General features: G+C 39.0%; 1 protein-coding gene across 2 annotated transcripts; it reads left to right on the top strand.

The window, feature by feature from the left end:
- The first annotated feature begins 3,632 nt into the window (after positions 1–3,632).
- Positions 3,633–17,564, top strand: RBM11 (RNA binding motif protein 11). 2 transcript variants are annotated; one of them, XM_049858595.1, is made up of 5 exons: positions 3,633–3,800; positions 8,339–8,501; positions 9,940–10,012; positions 14,451–14,547; positions 15,824–17,564. In XM_049858595.1, the coding sequence occupies exons 1-5, from the start codon at positions 3,705–3,707 to the stop codon at positions 16,109–16,111; spliced, it is 717 nt and encodes a 238-aa protein (XP_049714552.1). In that variant the 5' UTR covers positions 3,633–3,704; the 3' UTR covers positions 16,112–17,564. The 2 variants fall into 2 exon arrangements, with proteins under 2 accessions (XP_049714552.1, XP_049714553.1); XM_049858596.1 differs by having other exon boundaries at positions 3,701–3,800; positions 8,329–8,501.
- The last annotated feature ends 1,555 nt before the right edge of the window (positions 17,565–19,119 follow it).

Raw genomic sequence — 19,119 nt, 5'->3', positions numbered from 1 at the left:
AATTAATAAAAACTTACCAAATTTTAGCTATTGTGAATAGTGCCGCAGTGAACATTGGTATGTGTAAACAACCTAAATGTCCTTCAATGATAAAGTAAAAGAGTTGAACAGAAGATTTCAAAGGGTGGCTGGAGAAGAGAAGTCAAGTATTATAATGAAATGTGTAAAGACCCAGAGATGGAAACCCAAAAGGGAAGAACACCGTTGGCATTTCTCAAGTTGAAAGAACCAAAGAAAAAATTCAAGCATTGAGTTGCAATATCGAAGGATTCTATGGGCAAAAAATGAATAAGGAAGCGTCAAAAGAAGATGGAAGAAATAGACAACATCACTGTACCAAAAAGAATTGGTCGACATTCAACCATTTCAGGAGGTAAAAAAAATAGCATACGATAAACCCATGATATTGAAGGAAGAAGTCCAAGCTGCACTGAAGGCACTGGCAAAAAACACGGCTCTAAGAATTGATGGAATACTATCTGAGATGTTTCAACAAATGAATGCAACGCTGAAAGCGCTCACTCATCTATGTCAAGAAATTTGGAAGACAGTAACCTGGCCAACCAAATGGAAGAGATCCATATTTGTGCCCATTCCAAATAAACGCGATCCAATGCAATGCTGAAATTATTGAACAATATCATTAACATCACATGCAAGTAAAATTATGCTGAAGATAATTCAAAAATGGTTGCAGCAGTACAACAAGGAACTGCCAGAAATGTAAGCCGAACTCAGAAGAGGACATGGAACAAGGGATATCATTGCTGATGTCAGATGGATCTTGGCTGAAAGCAGTGAATACTAGAATGTTTAAATGTGTTTTATTCACTATGAAAATGCATTCGACTGTGTGGATCATAAGAAATTATGGATAACACTGCAAAGAATGGGATTTCCAGAACACTTAATTGTGCTCACATGGAACCTATATATGGACCAAGAGACAGTCGTTAGAAAAGAACAAGGGGATAATGCATGGTTTAAAATCAGGAACCAAACGATAATTAGGTTAATTAATAAAGAATGCCTCCCTTAAGCATTGACAACTCTTTGAAAGAACTATCTATATGGTAACAAATTGACAAAAGCAACTTAAAAGATTAGATAGGAAGGTTAGAGGGCAGTGAGTTTTTGTTAACAGTGGAAGAATAAATCAGAGGAGGGTGAGACTGGCTGCACAACTTAGAGAATGTAATCAATGCCGCTGAATTGTACATGAAGAAATCATAGAATTAGTATGTTTTGCTATGTATATTTTCAACAACAAACTAAATTATTAAAAAAAGAAAACCTACTAAGTATACACATTCCACCTTTTGAATGTTTTCAAATCTGCCCCTTCTCTCTGTCCCTTCTGGTGCTGTTGTTCAAGAACTCATTTCCCTTCCCTCGACTATTTACAATAGTATTAAATCTTAGCCTAGGCCTCCCTTCCTCCTACTCATGAGCCAAGCTATGATAATAACGTTGTAGAAATCATTAATAACTAAGAATAATCCTGTAAAAACAATTCTGATCATATCACCCCCCTGAAAAATAGTGAAGAGACTACTGTGGTTAGAGGAGAAGCAAGTAAAAGAGAAAGACTATACCATTAAAAAAAAAAAGGGGTTGAGTGTGGAACCTATAGACTTAGTAAGACAAGGAACAGAGGGGCCTCCAAATCTGCAAACCAAGTAACAAGGAATAGGCCAGGGTGCAGGAACAAAGCCATTCCCCAGAACAACGGGGCAAGGTATCTAAAAATAGTCCGCAAACTTCGTTAAAGCTGCCTTTCAGATGCAGCTGGAGAAAACCAGACCCAGGGACATGCACAGAACATCCACCTGTGACTGCTGTAGGACCTTCCACCAGGGGCACTGAGGTGCTACAGCCCCAGCCAGAGAGCGAGAGACTGCGCAAACACAACAGCCCATAATAAGTCCTGCTACGAATCCCAGGGGCCTCTGGGACAGGAGCCATCTTGGAAAGGTGCTGCATGCTCACCTTAGTTAATATATCCCCTCCTGTGTCTATAAATAAACATGAATCTTTTCCTGCCCAAGAACTTTTAAAAACTCAGGCCCATCTTGTTCTGTGAGATGAGGGTAAGCGTTGCTCTAGGCCCTCCTGTCTCCGCTTGCAAGCCTCTTCAACAAAGCTTTGCTCGTGCGGAAAACTACGTGCCTTACCTGCTCATTCTTGACCAGTGAGAAGCAGGAACCTTATTCTGGTAACAGTCTGAAACCACCAGTGATTGCAGAGAAGGAAGATGTGGCAGGCTGGTTCTGTAGAGATTTACATACTTGGAAACCCTATGGGGTCACCATGAGACAGAATCAACTCCATGGCAGTGGGTTATATATATATATACACACACACACACACACACAGAGCCCTGGCGCTGCGGCGGTTAAGTGCTTGGTTGCTAACCAAAAGATCAGCAGTTCAAATCCACCAGCTGCTCCTTGGAAACCCTATGGGGCAATTCTGCCCTGTCCTATAGGGTCGCTATGACTTTGAATCTACCAGAGAGCAAAGGGTATATAGTTAAAATTATGTAAAGTCATGCATTCAGCATGGAGAATTAACAGAGAACAATAACGAGGAAGGGAGAGAAGGAGAGAGAAGAAGAAAACAGGAAGAAGAGGAGAAAGGGAAAGATAGGAATGGAAGCAAGAAGGGAGAAAAATAGTTGACAGTTGAGTTATCAAAAGTACTGAGTTTCTGAGTGGTTTTGTTTCCCCCATTCTTTTAATTCTCTTTGTTGTTTTTGGAATTTTTTAATCCTCTTTAAGTAAGAATCAATGAGTTACCTGGATACACAGGACACAAAGTACTGCACTGAACACTGCTACAAGCAGTGTTCAGTGCAGGGAAGGAGCCCTGGAAGCACAGTGGTTAAGGCTTGGCTGCTAACCCAAAACGTCGGAGGTTGGAACCCACCAAAAGCTCCTCAGGACAAAGTCCTTGGGGTGGTCTGCTCCCACAAAGATGATATCCTGGGAAAACTTGCGGGGCAGTTCTACTCTGTCACAGGGATCGCTGTTAGTCAGAATCCGCTCCACGGCACACAGCACAAACCTCCAGCCTCCAACCTTGCAGCATTTCTTATTACAGGCTCTCAGGTTCAAATGGCTCCTAGAGTCCACCCAAAACCTCTGCGGCCACCTTCTCCGACTTTCCTGGAGCTCTTCCTGAGTAAACTTTAATACTCTATTGTATCCGCATGCATACATGGATGCATTCATCCTGTCTTTTAGGAATTATTTTATGAATATTTTTTTAATTCAAATGACTTTATTCATTTACTCTTTGTAGACAACTCAGTCTTCCCTCACAAACCTGGAAGCTCCTGCAGTGCAAAACTATGTCTTGTATCATCTCTATGGTCATCTCATTTAAAGTGTTCACTGAACAATCCAAAATCAATCACTAATTTTCCTCCCAGATAAAACGGTGGACACGCCACCCCGGCGCGCTAGTCTCTTCTATTCTGTCTCCCCCTCTCTCACCAGCCCAGCCAGACCCTGGGCAGAAAAGGCGGCGCGGTGGGCGGTACCCGCGAGGCAGGCAGTGGGCGGGGCTCCGCAGCCTCGGCTCCGCCCCCGACGCGAGCATTCCCGGCGCCGGCCACGCCCTCTCCCTCGGGCCGCGCAGTAAAGCTGGATGAGGGGGCGGGGTCGTGACGCCAACTCCATCCCCGGGCCCTGGTCGAAGGGATGTTCCCGGCTCGGGAGGAGGCGGACAGGACCGTGTTTGTGGGGAATTTAGAGGCCCGAGTGCGGGAAGAGATTCTTTATGAGCTGTTCCTTCAGGTACCGCTGGCAGGGGAAGGGGGGGGGAGACGCAGGGGGCGCGTCGGCCGGAAGCGCAGCTGGGGGGCGGGGCCACCTGGACCACGGAGAGCCCGGCCCCTTCCAGTCCTTCCTGGGCTGGGGTTTTGATGTGTTTTCGCATTGGCGCATCTGTCTCCAGGTGAGCGGCTGGGCAGTGAAGTGCCAGAGTGTGCGTTCCCTTTCCCGCCCCCACTGCAGAGTCCTAGCGGTGGGCAGTGACTGGGCTTTCCCAGCCCCCAGCCCTGAGTAAGGGTTTCACAAAGGCTGCCTGGGCCTTGGGTCACCTCTGGCTGAACCGAAAAAACCGCCCTGTCACTGTCTTCCTGAAGGTGATAAGCATCTCCATGCCTTATATTTGCGAAATGAGAGATACAGCTTTAAAAATGTTTAACTACACATTCATCATTCCCCTAAGCGCTCTTGTGTAGAAGGTTACTTTTGCTTCAGTTTTACAGATGAGATTTGAAGGTGATTTGGCCAGCCGGTGTACCATGACTGTGTACCATGACTGTGCTCAATTGATTCCGTGGCAAATTCCCTTTATTTAATACCAAGAAGACCTTCTGGAAACTTTCCGAGACCTAGCACCTTCTTTCCTCCAGAATTACGTCTCCGCTAAGCACGCACCTATTGTATATGCCTAGGTCTTACTTGCTAAAGAGATATTGTCATTAAGCCATTCATCTAACTGTTGAATGATCCAGAATTAGACAGCAGACGCTAAGTAAGGTGCTGGGCATACGATCTTAAGAAACAACCCATGGTCTTTCTAAGAGGGTAAACTGAAAATTGATTACCATGATTTATGATAATTTACAAAGGAGAAGGAGTACGTAATATAGTGAAGTAAATGATTTAGAGTATGAGCTCTGTGACCAGCTATGTGAAAATATCTAGGTGCCTCAGTTTCTTCCAGAGTCAAGTAGTGTCAGCAATACGGTGTGGTTGTGAGGATAAAAATGAGCTAATACATAAAAAACAGAACTGAGCCTGGCACTTACTGTTTGCTGCTGCTGCCACTGCTACTACTATTAGTAATGCTAGCATCAACAGATTTCAAGAAAGAATGAAGAAAGAATGACTGCTCCCTTTCAGAACACGAGAATTCTCTAAGGGAGGCAATAGCAGAGCTAAATTTCCAGGACTAACTGTGAGTTTACCAGGGGAAAGAGGATTGTTTATTTGGTTCTTGAAAGTTTTTTGTCTCTGGAGTCCCTGAGTTCACCCAGAGGTACCTCAGAAGAAAGTCCAGGCAATCTACTTCCCTAAAAAAAACAGCCGTGCAAAGACCGTATGGAGCACAGTTATACTTCAACACACATGGGGTCACCACGGTTTGGAATGAAATTGACGCAAGTGTGTAGAATATGGTATCTTTGTCTTTAAACTAACTAAAAAGCACCCCTATAATAATTATAGATGCACACAGTGTGGTAGATTACTTAGAACCATGGTTTGTTTTTATTTAGAATTATCTCCTAAGAACAGTTTCCTTCCCTAGGCATAATACTTTTTGTTATTTAAAAAATACGGTCGATTTTAAGATTTTAATGTTTATCTTTCTAATTTGCCATCTTTTTTAGCTTGTTCTTTTTTATCAGCTCTAATACTTGTCCTTTCCTGTATTTTTTCACCTAATGATATCATTTAAGACTTCTCACTCTAAATACAAATATATATATAAATATATACTTATAGTCATTTTCCTCCATAAGGCTCCAAAATACTTTCAAAGGCTTTTGTTGAGGCTCTTAAAATGGGCAAAGGAGGGAAGATGGTGGTAGAGCTGGGATAAGGCAGAAAGGCACCAATGCACACACATTATTATTTTTTTTTAAGGACTGGATCCACATCATTTATATGTAAATGTACATATATATGTATGTATATATATATTGAGAAGGTATATATATGCATATGCATGTGTGTATATGTGTTTGTATAGATAGATAGATAGACAGACAGACAGACAAAAACCCTGGTGGCATTGTGGTTAAGAGCTACAACTTTAACCAAAAGGTGTGGTAGGCAGTTCGAATCCACCAGACGCTCCCTGGAAACTCTATGGGGCAGTTCTACTCTGTCTTATAGGGTGGTTATGAGTCAGAATCAACTTGATGGCAACGGGTTTGGTTTTGGTGTATATATATGTATATTTATATCTTCTCAAGGAGCCCTGGTGACACAACGCTTAAACTCTCAGCTGCTAACCAAAAGTCCTAAAGTTCGAAACCACCTAGCAGCTCTGCAGGAGAACAGACCTGGCAATCCGCTCCTATAAAGATCATATCCAAGAAAACCTTACGGGGCAGTTCTACTCTGTTACATAGGGTCACTATGAGTCAGAATCAACTCGACAGCACAACAACATGTATCGTCTCATTTTTATAACTTTTTTCCCCACTTAAACAGAATATAAATCTCTTTTAATAGATGAGACCACCAAGCATGTTTTTATTTTTGCTGGGAAAAAAAAAAAAAAAACCCGTTGCTGAGGTACTGCTATAATCTGTAAGGATTTGCTGAAAGGAAGTATCTTTTAACAAGGCTTCAACCCAGCCAAACCTAGCAAAGCTTGACAACTGCACCACTGTTGACAAATTTCATTCTGGTTTAGAAAGATGAAAATAATGTGATTATTGCTATAAGCAAGCCTTCATGTTGCATTTTATATTCAAAAATGCTTTGGTACATACTATATGATTCCAGCTGTATGATATTCTGGAAAAGACAAAACTATAGAAACACTAACAAGATCAGTGGTTGCCAGGGGTTCAGGGGAAGGGGAGAGGGATGCATGGAGCAGAGTGAAACTGTTCTGTATGATCTGATACAGTGGACTTGTGACATTATGCATTTGTCAAACCTCACAGGACTGTGCAACACAGAGACAGCACCTGAATGTAAATGGTGGACCTAGTTACTAACGTATCAGAACTGGTCCATCACTTATAACAAATGAACCACAGGGATGCAAGATGATAATAATAATATTGTGGAGGGAGAAGACTGGGCATATGGGACGTCACTGTACTTTCTGCATAATTTTTCTATAAACTGAAAACTGCTGTAAAATAAAAGGACTTAAAAAAAAATGCTTCAGCTTACCTAAATTTATTCATGTCAAAATTCAGGTCACATAAGCATTACAGTCTCTTTATGATTTCTTATATTTAGATATTGATGGTGAAAAAGTACTGATTGAAATTGGTATTATTTACTGTATATTTATCCTTTTACTAGTTCCCCCCCCCCAAAAATTCTCATTATCCTTTGAAGCAAGAAAATAATGACAATACCTCCTGTTATACATAAGGTCACCATGAGTCAGAGCTAACGTGATAACTAACAACACTTTTAGCTATGATAAGAAATACCAGAGTGGAGATTTAGAGGGGAAAGATTATGAATTTAGTTTCAGATATGTTGCGTTTGAAGCATAATCACAGAGACGTCTCTAGGAGACTGTCTCCATGAAAGAGGTGTTAGTGGGAAAAGTAGATTTGCTAATGAGCTGGTAGGTGAAGCTAGAAGGAAGGATGAGCTTTGGAGAGCAAAAAGAATGAAAACAAAATGACAGAATCCTGGGGTATGTCATTTTATGGACATTTTTCTTTAAATTAAAAACAACTCATATATTTATCCAACCCTACAGAAAAAAATGATCAATTATTAAAGTAAAATGAAAAATTATGAACCATTCACCATTAAATCTCACCTCCTTGTTAAACTTTATGCCTCCTCTAGTCTTCATCCTGGTGTAGGTAAGAGTGTTTTTCTTAGTTGTAGTTAAGACTTTTCTATAATTTTGTGCTCTACCATTTTACTTTTATGGCTTCTTTAGGTTTTTTCCATCAACACCACCTGAATGTTTATGATTTAGTGGCATTTTATTCTATTTTAGTCATATACCATGAAATAATATTCTCAGTTGTTGGTTAGAGCCTTATTTTTCATACTTAAAAATAATACACCTATTTAAAAGTCTATTAAAACATTTTTTTTTTCCCCCTTTGGGAATATTTTCCAGATGGGATTACTAGATCAAAAGACCTGGTAAGCTTACTTACTTGTTTCGTTAAGCTTTAAAAAAAAAAAAAAGAAGGTATATCTTTCCTTTTGAGACTTGGAACTATTTACGTATCATTTTCTATTCTTGGATCCCTGGTGGTGCAGTGATTAAAAGCTCGACTGCTAGCCAAAAAGTTGGAAATTCGAATCCAGCAGCTGTTCCTTAGAAACCGTGTGAGGCAGCTCAACTCCGTCCTATAGAGTTGGTATGAATCAGGATCGACTGGACGGCAACGGGTTTGATTTGTTTGTTTATTCTTAACACTACACATGTTTCTTTGATGAACGAGAAAATACCAAGAAAATTTAAGGAGATGTTATGTTTATCATTAGTAGAGATACATAAAAACATGGATAACAGATTTTTTTTTTTAGTCTAAAGTTGAATTTACTTGTAAGAAAAAATCTTTGGATTTATAAGAAAATAATTTTTAAGTTTTTTACAGGCTGGACCATTAACCAAAGTGACTATATGCAAAGACAGAGAAGGAAAGCCAAAGTCTTTTGGATTTGTCTGTTTTAAACACCCAGAATCAGTGTCTTACGCCATAGCCCTGCTGAATGGAATCCGCCTGTATGGAAGACCAATAAATGTGCAGTACCGATTTGGTAGGTCCTGTCAGTGAGAAACCTTCATTGTGAGGTAGAACTTTTATTTTAAGTGTGTCTTGTTGTTGCTATTCCCAGAGGTATAAGCATTTTGTACTATATATAGTCTAAGATCAGAAAAAGTGCCCTCTATGGTCTCTGTTAAATTTTCTCAGAACAGATGTCTAATTCATAATCACATAATTTATACAATTAATTAGCATGCAGATTACCTTGCCAACCCTATAGCATCTTTTCTATGTTCAAATGTAAAATGTTCTATTTCAGTGCCACCTAGCAAGTAGCTATGATGGTTGCTATTGACTCTTAGAAATTAAAATGAATGAATGGGGGACACAAAACTCTAGCTGTTATATAGCAAAGCTATTTCGCCTCCTGACACTGCAGATCTCCTTGGCACTGCTAAAGTATGGGATCAAATATCTACTCTTCAGAAGACAGGGTGGGTACTTTAGTCCTTCTCCAGGGGAAACTAGCCTCTACGTATTGCCCTGGATCTAAGCCCCCCGTAAGAGCAGAATGGCCAAAGATAGCAGCAGAGTGACCCTTATTTGTGATGGAGGAAACATTGTGACATGAATGGCCTTAAAACACCTTCTCCTGCATATGTGTCAGGAGCTGATCATCCAAGATTAGATACCCAGAGCCCTCTCAAGTTTCTAGGGACTGATGGAGGCCACCTGGTAGTCCTTGCAGTACTTATGTCACCTCCCCTAAATAGCTTCAGGCTTATTGATGTATCAGTTTGAGGTTTTGTTATGTTTTTCTTTTTTGATCCCCCTCGCTAAGCTAAAAACAAACAAATAAGAATATCAAAACAATACTTTGTTACAAAAGGAAAATTGCTTCTCTTTGTGGTTTCTTTGTTTTGTTTTTTAATGTCTTTGCAAAGAAAATCGACTGCAGCAGGCTCTCAAGTACGGTCCAGTTAACTCAGACAGACATGCAGAATGGGCCCGGGCATGTTATGGTCTTACGCATCCCTAGCCAGCTGCTCAGCAGCCTGTATAAAGCTGCACTGGCTTTTGTCAGTTCAGTTTAGAAAACTCACGCCTTCTATACTGGAGGCAAATAACACTGACAGTTTCCTCTGGTTAGCGTAGAGGTCTATAGAACAGAACAACATTGTGTGCTGTATGTTCCATTAGCCCCAGGCTAATATAATTCTTACTTATAGCCATTGCTTTGGAAAAAGCTTGATTGTAATTTATTTATAAGAATATAAATAATCTTGAAATATTATTTGAGAGATCAGGTACATAGACATATATCTTACATGAGGATAACTTTTTAAGGTATTTCAGATGCTTTTAAGATGTCACTTTAAATCAATATTATGCTCTTTTTGGTTCTGGATTGTTCTATGGTTTACTGTTGACACTCCAAAAAATTGTTATACAAGGAAGTAATCTGTTGTCTTTTTTTTTTTTTTTTTAAGGGAGTTCTCACTCTTGTGAACCAGCTAACCAAAGTTTTGAGAGCTGTGTTAAGATAAATACACATAGCTACAGGTAATTAAAAATATTTCTTACTAAAGTAAAACAAATAATTATGCTTAAATTTAATTAATAAAAACATGCCAAGATTTTTTTATATTTTTATATTCTGGACCATTCAGAAACCTTGCTATTTGGACATAGACTACAATGGAATTAATTTTTCTGAAACCTTGAGGAGTGACAGAAAAAAATTTTTTTAAGTTTAGTCCCAATATTTTCAGCAGTAGGTCATAGAAATTCACATATGTAGTGTAGTTTACTGTGTATTTTTCATAGCTGTAAATCATTTAGGTGTCCACAGGCTCATTGATTACACAGGTAATATTATCCATATTTTACCTGTAAGGAAATAGAGAAGCAAATGTTAACCAATTCCCAAGGTAACAAAGAAAATAAGTGATAGTGCCAGGTTTGACACTACGCCTTCTGAGATGAAGCCATTTGATTCTTTATTTTATGGTTTTTAATAACTTCTCTGTATTAATTGCCAAAATACTTTAAAATTGTACGTGACTGATTTCTTGATGCAACGGTAGCCCCCAAGAACACTACCAGGTAAACTATCCCAGAGGTGTGGAACAGAAAGGCTTACAAACAAAATTAAGATGCTTGAATCACACCATTAATTAAATCAATATATAACGTACAGTGAAAAGTAGGAGTAAAGAGATTGGATAGGTTAGTGTACGTAAGTTAGGATGCATGTGGGCAAGAGGACCCTACTACCTGAGTCCTATTTACTAATATTCACATTTTCTGTTTCTGTTACACAAGCCTATCTTGCTGATAATGTGGTTTTGAGGATCTCAGTTGGAGTTTGAGCAAAGGTGTCTGTCTTAGTTATCTAGTGCTGTTATAACAAAAATACCACAAGTGGATGTCTTCAACAAACAGACTTTTATTCTCTGACAGTCTAGTAGGCTAGAAGTCCAAATTCAGGGCATCAGCTCCAGGGGAAGGTTTTGTCTCTGTGTCAGCTCTGGAGGAAGGCCCTTGTCATCAATCTTCCCCTGAACTAAGAGCTTCTTATCCCAGGGACGCCAGGACCAAGGAATGCTCTGTGCTCCCAGCACTTCTTTCTTGGTGGTATGAAGTCCCCCTGTGTCTCGTCTCTACTCTTCTCCCTCATTAACATAACTGCCACTAATCCATCTCATTAACATCATAGAGATAAGATTTATAAATAGGAAAATTAAATCAGATGACAGAATGGTGGGCAATCACACCATGATCTAGCCAAGTTGATGGATATTTTGGGGAGACATAATTCAATTCATGACAGCATCCAACCAGACAGAAAGTTCCTGGTTCTGATGTCACTCACTTGCTTTCTCAAGGAGACACAGGGGCAAATATACCTAGCCTCAGAAGTAGCTTGTAGTTAGCCTGTTAAACACCATAAATTTTACCTGAGTTTCTCAGGCAGAGCAAAGACAAGAAGCAAAACTGTCAGCTGAGAGCATGATCATGGTTTGGTCTTTCCATCCTTATCTATTTGTAAATAAAACTCCTATTTGTCCCATTATATCTTCTATTTATTCTATCTTTGGCATGTCTTTCAGGATACTAACTTATTTACTGTCTATTTAACACATACTATGAATTCTGCTTCTCTCTCACAAGTTGCTTATTCTATCCCTAACACAATTTCTTTGCTATGTCATAAACTACTGGCTTACATACAGTCTGCTTACAATCTTGTGTGTTTCATGCATCCTGTTTTGTCTTCTGTAGAAGAACTGAATATTCGTTCTCAAGTGAACAAGACAGCTGAAGGTCCAATCCTTGTTAATTGGATCAGCCCTCTAAGGCCTGGGAGAGTGGCCTCTTGTGGCTGACAAATACCCAGACTTATCTTTGCACCGATATAAAACACAATGTTCCCACCTTCATTCTCCCCAGCATTGCTGTATCAATGATATCAGGAGGAGCTAAGAAAATAGGTGCTGAAATTCAGACTGCCTGAATTTGAACCCTCCTCCTGCCACTTTATTAACCTGTGACCCTGGATAAGTTATCTCTCCACTTTATGCCCATCTCTACAATAAGGATAATACCCCAAAAGGCTGTTATGAGAATCAAATGTTATAATATATGTAAGGAAGCCCTGGTGGCTTGGTGGTTAAGAGCTATGGCTCCTAGCCAGTCAGCAGTTCGAATCCACCAGGCACTTCTTGGAAATTCTAAGGAGCAGTTCTGCTCTGTCCTGTAGGGTCGCTATGAGTCGGGATCGACTTCACAGTAACGGGTTTTGGTTTTTTGGCTGGTAAGGTACTTAAACTACTGGTCACATAGAAAGTATTTAGCAAATGTTAACTTAAAAAAAAAAAGGGGTGTGTATGTGGGTGGGTTTACATCCTTGGTAGGAAAGCGCTATAGAGTTATGCATGAGTCAAGCTATACATATGAAGGATGAGCTTCCCCTTTTCTTCTAATACCAAGTGCAAAAACATACCTTCGCCTCCCCCACCCCCTTAGGATTGGGAAGGAACAAGATACTGCTAGGATTTGGGCAGAAGAGAAATGACTAGATGGAAGATGACAATAAAATTCTTGTGTTCTCTACTTAATATTTGATATACTGTGTCTAAATCATCACAAATTCTAGGGTAGAAGATCCAAGTTAAGTGTGTATTCTTTTATATTACACATCATTGGTAGTAATTTATTCTCCTAGTATTTGTTGTATTATAAAGGAAATATGAAAATAGGTTAATCATTGTGTTCTAGAAGTGATTTTCACAAAACAGTGGTGCCTGTGTGACATTCTAGTCCTTCGCTGGTCTTCCTTAGACATGCATGCAGTTCTCCATTTACTTATGGTCCTTCTATGTAGACAACTCTGTATCCCCTGAGATCCATAGGAAAGATAGTGGTTGTAGTAGAGAATCTGCAGTTATTTTCGTGACAGTGCGAATCTCACCACCGCTGCTACAGAGGTATATCTTGCCCACTCAATAGCCTCATTCTGCTTTTCATCCATTCTCTTATTTCCTTACCATCACATTGCCCACACACGTATTTTGTTTCTGTCATTTCTGAACCCTGTCTTCCAATCAGGTGGTTATGTTTTTGTCCTTTCTCTCACTGAAAAATCTTTCCTCCTTCACATCCTTCCTCCCCATTCACTTCCCAGCCTCTTCGCATTAAGAAATGACTCCATTGTTCTATGGAAGCTGCCCGTTTGAAGGTTATGAGGAACATTCTTGATCAACAGTTCAGGGGCTTCAGTGCTGTAGCATCGGACACCAGTCTTAATCCTTTCTTTATGAGATTTACTCTTCCACTGGCTTCTGTGATTGCACTCTCTCCACTTATAAATGAGATCTCCCCCTATCTGTTTGGCTGTTTCTTGTGGTTCTTCCCTCAGCTTTGCCTTTACCTGCTTGTGCAAATTTCAGCTTTCCCACAGTGCACTTCCTGTTCTAAAGATTAGTAGAATTAACATTTTAAATTATGGTATACTTGGTGGTCCAATGGCTGAGTTCTCACCTTCCTTGAGGAAGACCAGGTTCGATAGCTGGCCAGTGCACTTCATGTGCAGCCTCCACCCTTCTGTCAATAGAGGCTTGCATATGGCTAGATGCCAAACAGGTTTCAGCAGAGTTCCCAAACTAAGACAGATTAGAATGTGAGGCTTGGTGATGTACTTCCGAAAATCAGTCCGTGAAACCCTATTCATCACAACGGTCTGATCTTCACTGATCACGAGCACTGCTTCGTTTCAATGCATGGGGTAGCTATGAGTCAGGGGCCAGCTCGAAAGCAGCTAACAATAACAGTAAGTAGAGCAAGTAAACTATTATAAGAGACTAGCTATAGAATCTAGCCAGCATTTGTAATTGCAGTGTTTTTAATACCAGCATAGAAACAAACCTGAAATTTTAGGACACTATGGTTTTTAAATTAAAGATTCCCTTTTTTCTAATGTGTGAAAGAAATCAGCAAACATGTCTTTATGTTAACATCAATAGTCCATTTACAAAAGAGCGTACGATTTATAGTTTAACAGTAAATGTACCTTCAAAGGTAACTTCAGAAAAAAAATTGTTTTTCACTTTTTATTTAGTAGAAGACAGGGGTGATGACCTGTACTGCTGGTAATTATTAATTGTCTTGCTTTGCTCTGTTAATATGGCGTGTTCTTTGTCTTTAATACAAATACAAAATTAACATTTTCCTATCAGAAAGCCAAATGTAATTCTAAATATTGATTTTGCAATATTTAGTACTTAAGACTTAAGGTACTATTATGTAGCTACATTGTTTATATAATAACTAATTATTCTATGTGTGTGTGTAAGGTTTTGAATTAATCTTAACTCTAGTAAAGCAGCATTTTTTTTTAAGATCAGGAAAAGCTACTTTTTTTTTTTTTTTTTTAAAGAAATAAGGACATTATGTGTAGGAGTTTCAGCAATTTATTATTTCTTCTTTTATCTTCCCAAAGAAATGAAGAGGTTGTGGGCAGATCTTCACTTCCCACACAGTTCTTTTCAATGAATAATGCTGCTTTACCTCAGGAATATTTTTTCGTTCCAAATATGGTAAGTTTGGGATGCGTTTGGTTCAGTATAATATGACACAAACTCTGAAGAACATCATAATGATTTGAAACACTTGCTGCTCAAATCTCAACCCGTCGTGAAGGCAGCAGCTGCCCTAACCACCCTCTCTAGTGGGGTTCTGCTCCCACACAGTCACCTTGAATCCCATACACGGGCCCTTGGCAGACAGCCAACGAGTCACCAGAAGAGGAACCAATGGTAGTGATGATACATTAAGCAATTTAGTCCAAGTAAAATATTTAGAGAGTTCTCATTTAAGTGGCTGTTTTAAAAGATGTTTTGAGAATTGAATCATATTTCATTTAGTGAAGCATTTTTATGTAATGTAATTATCAATCACAAATATTTTACTTATGTACGTGGATTTTTAAATAAGCTTCTTTTTTAAATAAGGCAAGCCTGTACAAAGGTTCTCAAATGATAGAGTAAACTGCATTATTTCCACAGACTCTCCACAGTATGGTTCTGGCTTAGAAATCTTAATTATCATCTTTATTATTAAAGGAGAACTTAGTTATCTTTTTCTCCCAACTCATCATTTTATAAGAAAATCGAGGCTCAAGGGTTTTTAATTAACACAACCAAGATTATACAGCTTGTTAGTGACAGATGTGGGAATAATCACACAGGTCTTTGGTGTAATTTTTACAAATAGTCAATGTACCTGTGATACTTGGAACAACTTAGGTATATCAATTGACTTTTTCATCTGTGAATTTTATGAGATTGAAATTCAAGTCTTTTCAGTAATAACTAGGGTCCACATTGAGATGTGCTATGAGGATAAAATGCACACCCAATTTAATACAAAAACAGAAAGAATGTTAAACATCTCATTAGTAATTTTTATATTGATTACATGTTGACATGTTTTGGATATAATTGAATAAATGAAATATATTGTTGAATCGCACCTGTTTCTTTTTATTTGAGTCAGAATTGACTCGATGACAATACCAACAACAACAACTAGAAGATTGTAAATTGTATATGTGGCTTGCATTGTATTTCTATCTGTCAGTAAACAGTGCTGATCTATATGGCAGTAAGCTTTGTAGTAAGCTACACACTACCTTGAATCTTTATGTTAGCTATTTAAGGAAACCAGCACATCCCCATTCTACAAAGTCACTATCCTTTTTGTCCCTACAGATGGTTTGATTTAGTCATTTGTGTAATGAACGTAAACTGTTTATTTTGTTTTAATTTTGGGGCTAGTTTTTGTAGATGAATGACTTTTTTTTTTTCCCCACAGCAGTGGAATGCATATAATCCAATGCTTCCACTTCCTTACTCTGAGATGGCAGTGCCACTTCCTAATAGCACATCCCTGTCTTCTTCACTAAATCACATTCCAGACTTAGAGGCTGGACCCAGCTCTTACGAATGGACTCACCAACAACCGAGCGACCCTGACCCTTACCAGATGAATAAACGAAAGAGGCAAAATCAAACCAGTGATAGTGACAGTAGCACAGACAACAGTAGAGGAAATGAATATACCCAGAAGTTCAGAAGGTGTAAGAAGAAGAAACGGTGTTAGTATTACATTCAGATGAGAGATGTCTTTACTGGGCTTAATTATCTTAAAAGAAAAAAAAAAAAACTGTATTCAACCAAATGACTGATTTCATGGCTGTCATTTTTTAAATATAATAATAATACTTATCTAATTTCTTAGTCAGTTTTTGTCTGGAATGAGAATAACTTAAAAATTATACAATGTACTACTTTTTGCGTCTGTCATGCTATTGTTGACTCATTGTCAACAGGAAATACACTTTGAGTTGTTTTTTAGTACTAATGATGAAATTGCACTAAGCAGTGGGTTAAGCAGTTGGCTGGTAACTGAAAGGTCAGCAGTTCGAATCCACCAGCCACTCTTTGGAAACCCTATGGAGCGGTTCTACTCTGTCCTGTACAGAATCGACTTGACGGCAACAGGTTTGGTTTTTTGGTATAAATCAAAGGTTACTTACTAAACACTTACGTGTAAGGTACCATACTACCCTAGATTATTACGTGAAACCCTCAACTATAAATGACCTAGGATTAGAGCTGGAGCTGTGGATTTTCTGAAAGCAACTAGTGCAAATATTTCAGAGTTGCACATTTTTCTTACTGAAGACTGGCTAAGCAGGCTTTAGCTTCCTCTGCTAATACTTTAGATAACATTTTGTATTTTATTTCTAGAGGTGTTGTTTCTGTACCACACTCTCCTATGGGTTTATCTTAACAAAGTGAGGACATACGACAGTAATACCAAAGGAAACATTATCACGGAACCAACCTTTGGATCATTCCCTTTTGATAAGACTGTATATAAATAGTGATATTTCCCTCTTTACTTTTTACTTATTAACTGTATTTAATGAAAATCAGTTGACTATCTCAGTATTTATTACCCAACTCTTGCTAGCTAGGTTTGAGAGGGTATATTAAATATATGATTTAAACCTTGATAATTTAATAAACAAGTATTTAGAATTATATTTTGTTAATAAATAAGAGGCCTGGTGGCACAGTGGTTAAGAGCTTGGCTTCTAACCAAAGAGCTGACAGTTTGAATCACCAGCCTCTTCTTGGAAACCCTGTGGGGAGATTCTCCTCAGTTCTGTAGGGTTACTACGAGTCGGCATCTATTCAAAGGCAACGGGTTTGGTTTTTTTTGTTTTGGAATGAATGATATTTAATATTTATTGTCAAAATCAGGTTTTCTATTTCTGATCCATTTATTTTTAGAAGACAGACTACTTGTAAAATAAATCAGTTATGTGGACATTTTTGTTAATTCTGTAGTTCATCAAAAACCAGACTAGTGAAAAATATTTATTTACCAAAAACTGAAAAAATCATGTAACTTCATTGAGAGTCACCTAATTCAAGAAGAGCCATGCTTGGATATTTCTTTTGCATGTTTTGCATAGCACTTTAGAGGTTTGTTTACTAGGCTAGAGATTATTTTTATTCAAAATAATAAAGATATGCTTTAACAAAATTAGTAACTAAATGTAACTTTTGGTTATAAATGTAAATGTAATAGGATTTTAAATGTAAATATTCTTATTTCCATCTGAACAACTAAATTCTGGTTGATGTACATTGATCTATACCTTCATGTTCCTAAATATTCAAACTGAAATGATGAGACTGATGTGTAATTAGAAAGAGCTCTCTGTCACGACAGTGCTTCCAAAACTGTATCCCAAGACATTTTTCTCTGGTGCCTACTGAATATGCCCACCTGGGTGTCTCATTAGCACTGGAAACACAAAACTGTCAATTTTACCCTAATTTTTCTTCCCAAACACTTTCTTCTTCGCCCAGGTTTGGCCGGTGTTCCACCATTGACTGGTTGTTCGAGGGTTGTAATAGTTCCTGATCTCACTTCAGTGAGTTATGGAGAACTGTTTCAGGACATTTTAGCCCACTGGTGTTCTTCAACCATAATTAAGCACTCTCGATGGCAGATACTTAAAGAAATACGAATGGGGCTATTTATTGGAAATACGAACAAAATGAAAAGAGAGATGTGACACCAGTTGCCCAGCCCAGTCTCCATTCAAATAGGTTTAAGGACTGGGCATATTCAGCACTTTGGTGAGTGGCATCTGGGGTCTTAAATGCCAGCAAGCGGCATTCTAAGATGCATCAATTGGTCTTAGCCCACCTGGAGCAAAGCAGAATGAAGAACACCAAAGACACAAGGTAGTTAAGAGCCCAAGAGACAGAAAGGGACACATAAATCAGAGACTACATCAGCCTGAGACCAGAAGAACTGGATGGTGCCTGGCTACAACCAATGACTGCCCTGACAGGGAACCCAACAGAGAATTCCTGATGGAGCAGGAAAGCAGTGGGATGCAGACCTCAAGTTCCCGTAATGGCCCAAGACTAGAAGGTACCTGGAGGTCATGGTCCTCAGACCTTCTGTTAGCCCAAGACTGAAACCTTTCCCAAAGCCAACTCTTCAGACAGGGATTGGACTGGACTATAAGATAGAAAATGATACTGGTGAGGACTGAGCTTCTTGGATCAAGTACACACATGAGACTTTGTGGCTAGCTCCTGTCTGGAAGGGAGATGAGAAGGCAGAGGGGGACAGAAGCTGGCTGAATGGACACAGGAATACAGGGTGGAGAGAAGGGATATGCTGTCTCATTGGGGGGAGAGCAACTAGAAGTACATAGCAAGGTGTGTATAAGATTTTTGTATGAGAGACTGACTTGATTTGTAAACTTAAAGCACAATAAAAATTAAAAAAAAAAGAACCGGGCATATTCAGGATGGATATGACTCATGATGGGTGTGGTTTAAATATGCCTACTCCTGGCTAATGGCTGGTTGTTTAGTTCCCTATGTTCCCTGTCCCTAGAAAGGGTAGGAGAGTAGGGTTGGCTCCTAGAACATCATCCTAAAGGAACTGATGGGACACCAACTGCAACTGCTGCTGTCTTTGATCAAAGATCAGGCCTTAAAAATGTACACATTCTGTCTCCATTTCTATCCATCTTAGCGAAGCTAGATAGGATTAAGTGTCAGTATTTTATT

Source organism: Elephas maximus, chromosome 18 (genome assembly GCF_024166365.1).
Source record: "Elephas maximus indicus isolate mEleMax1 chromosome 18, mEleMax1 primary haplotype, whole genome shotgun sequence".
In the NCBI taxonomy this organism is placed as follows: domain Eukaryota; kingdom Metazoa; phylum Chordata; class Mammalia; order Proboscidea; family Elephantidae; genus Elephas; species Elephas maximus.
Note: the sequence above shows the minus strand (reverse complement) of the source record. Positions and strands in the feature narration are given on the sequence as shown.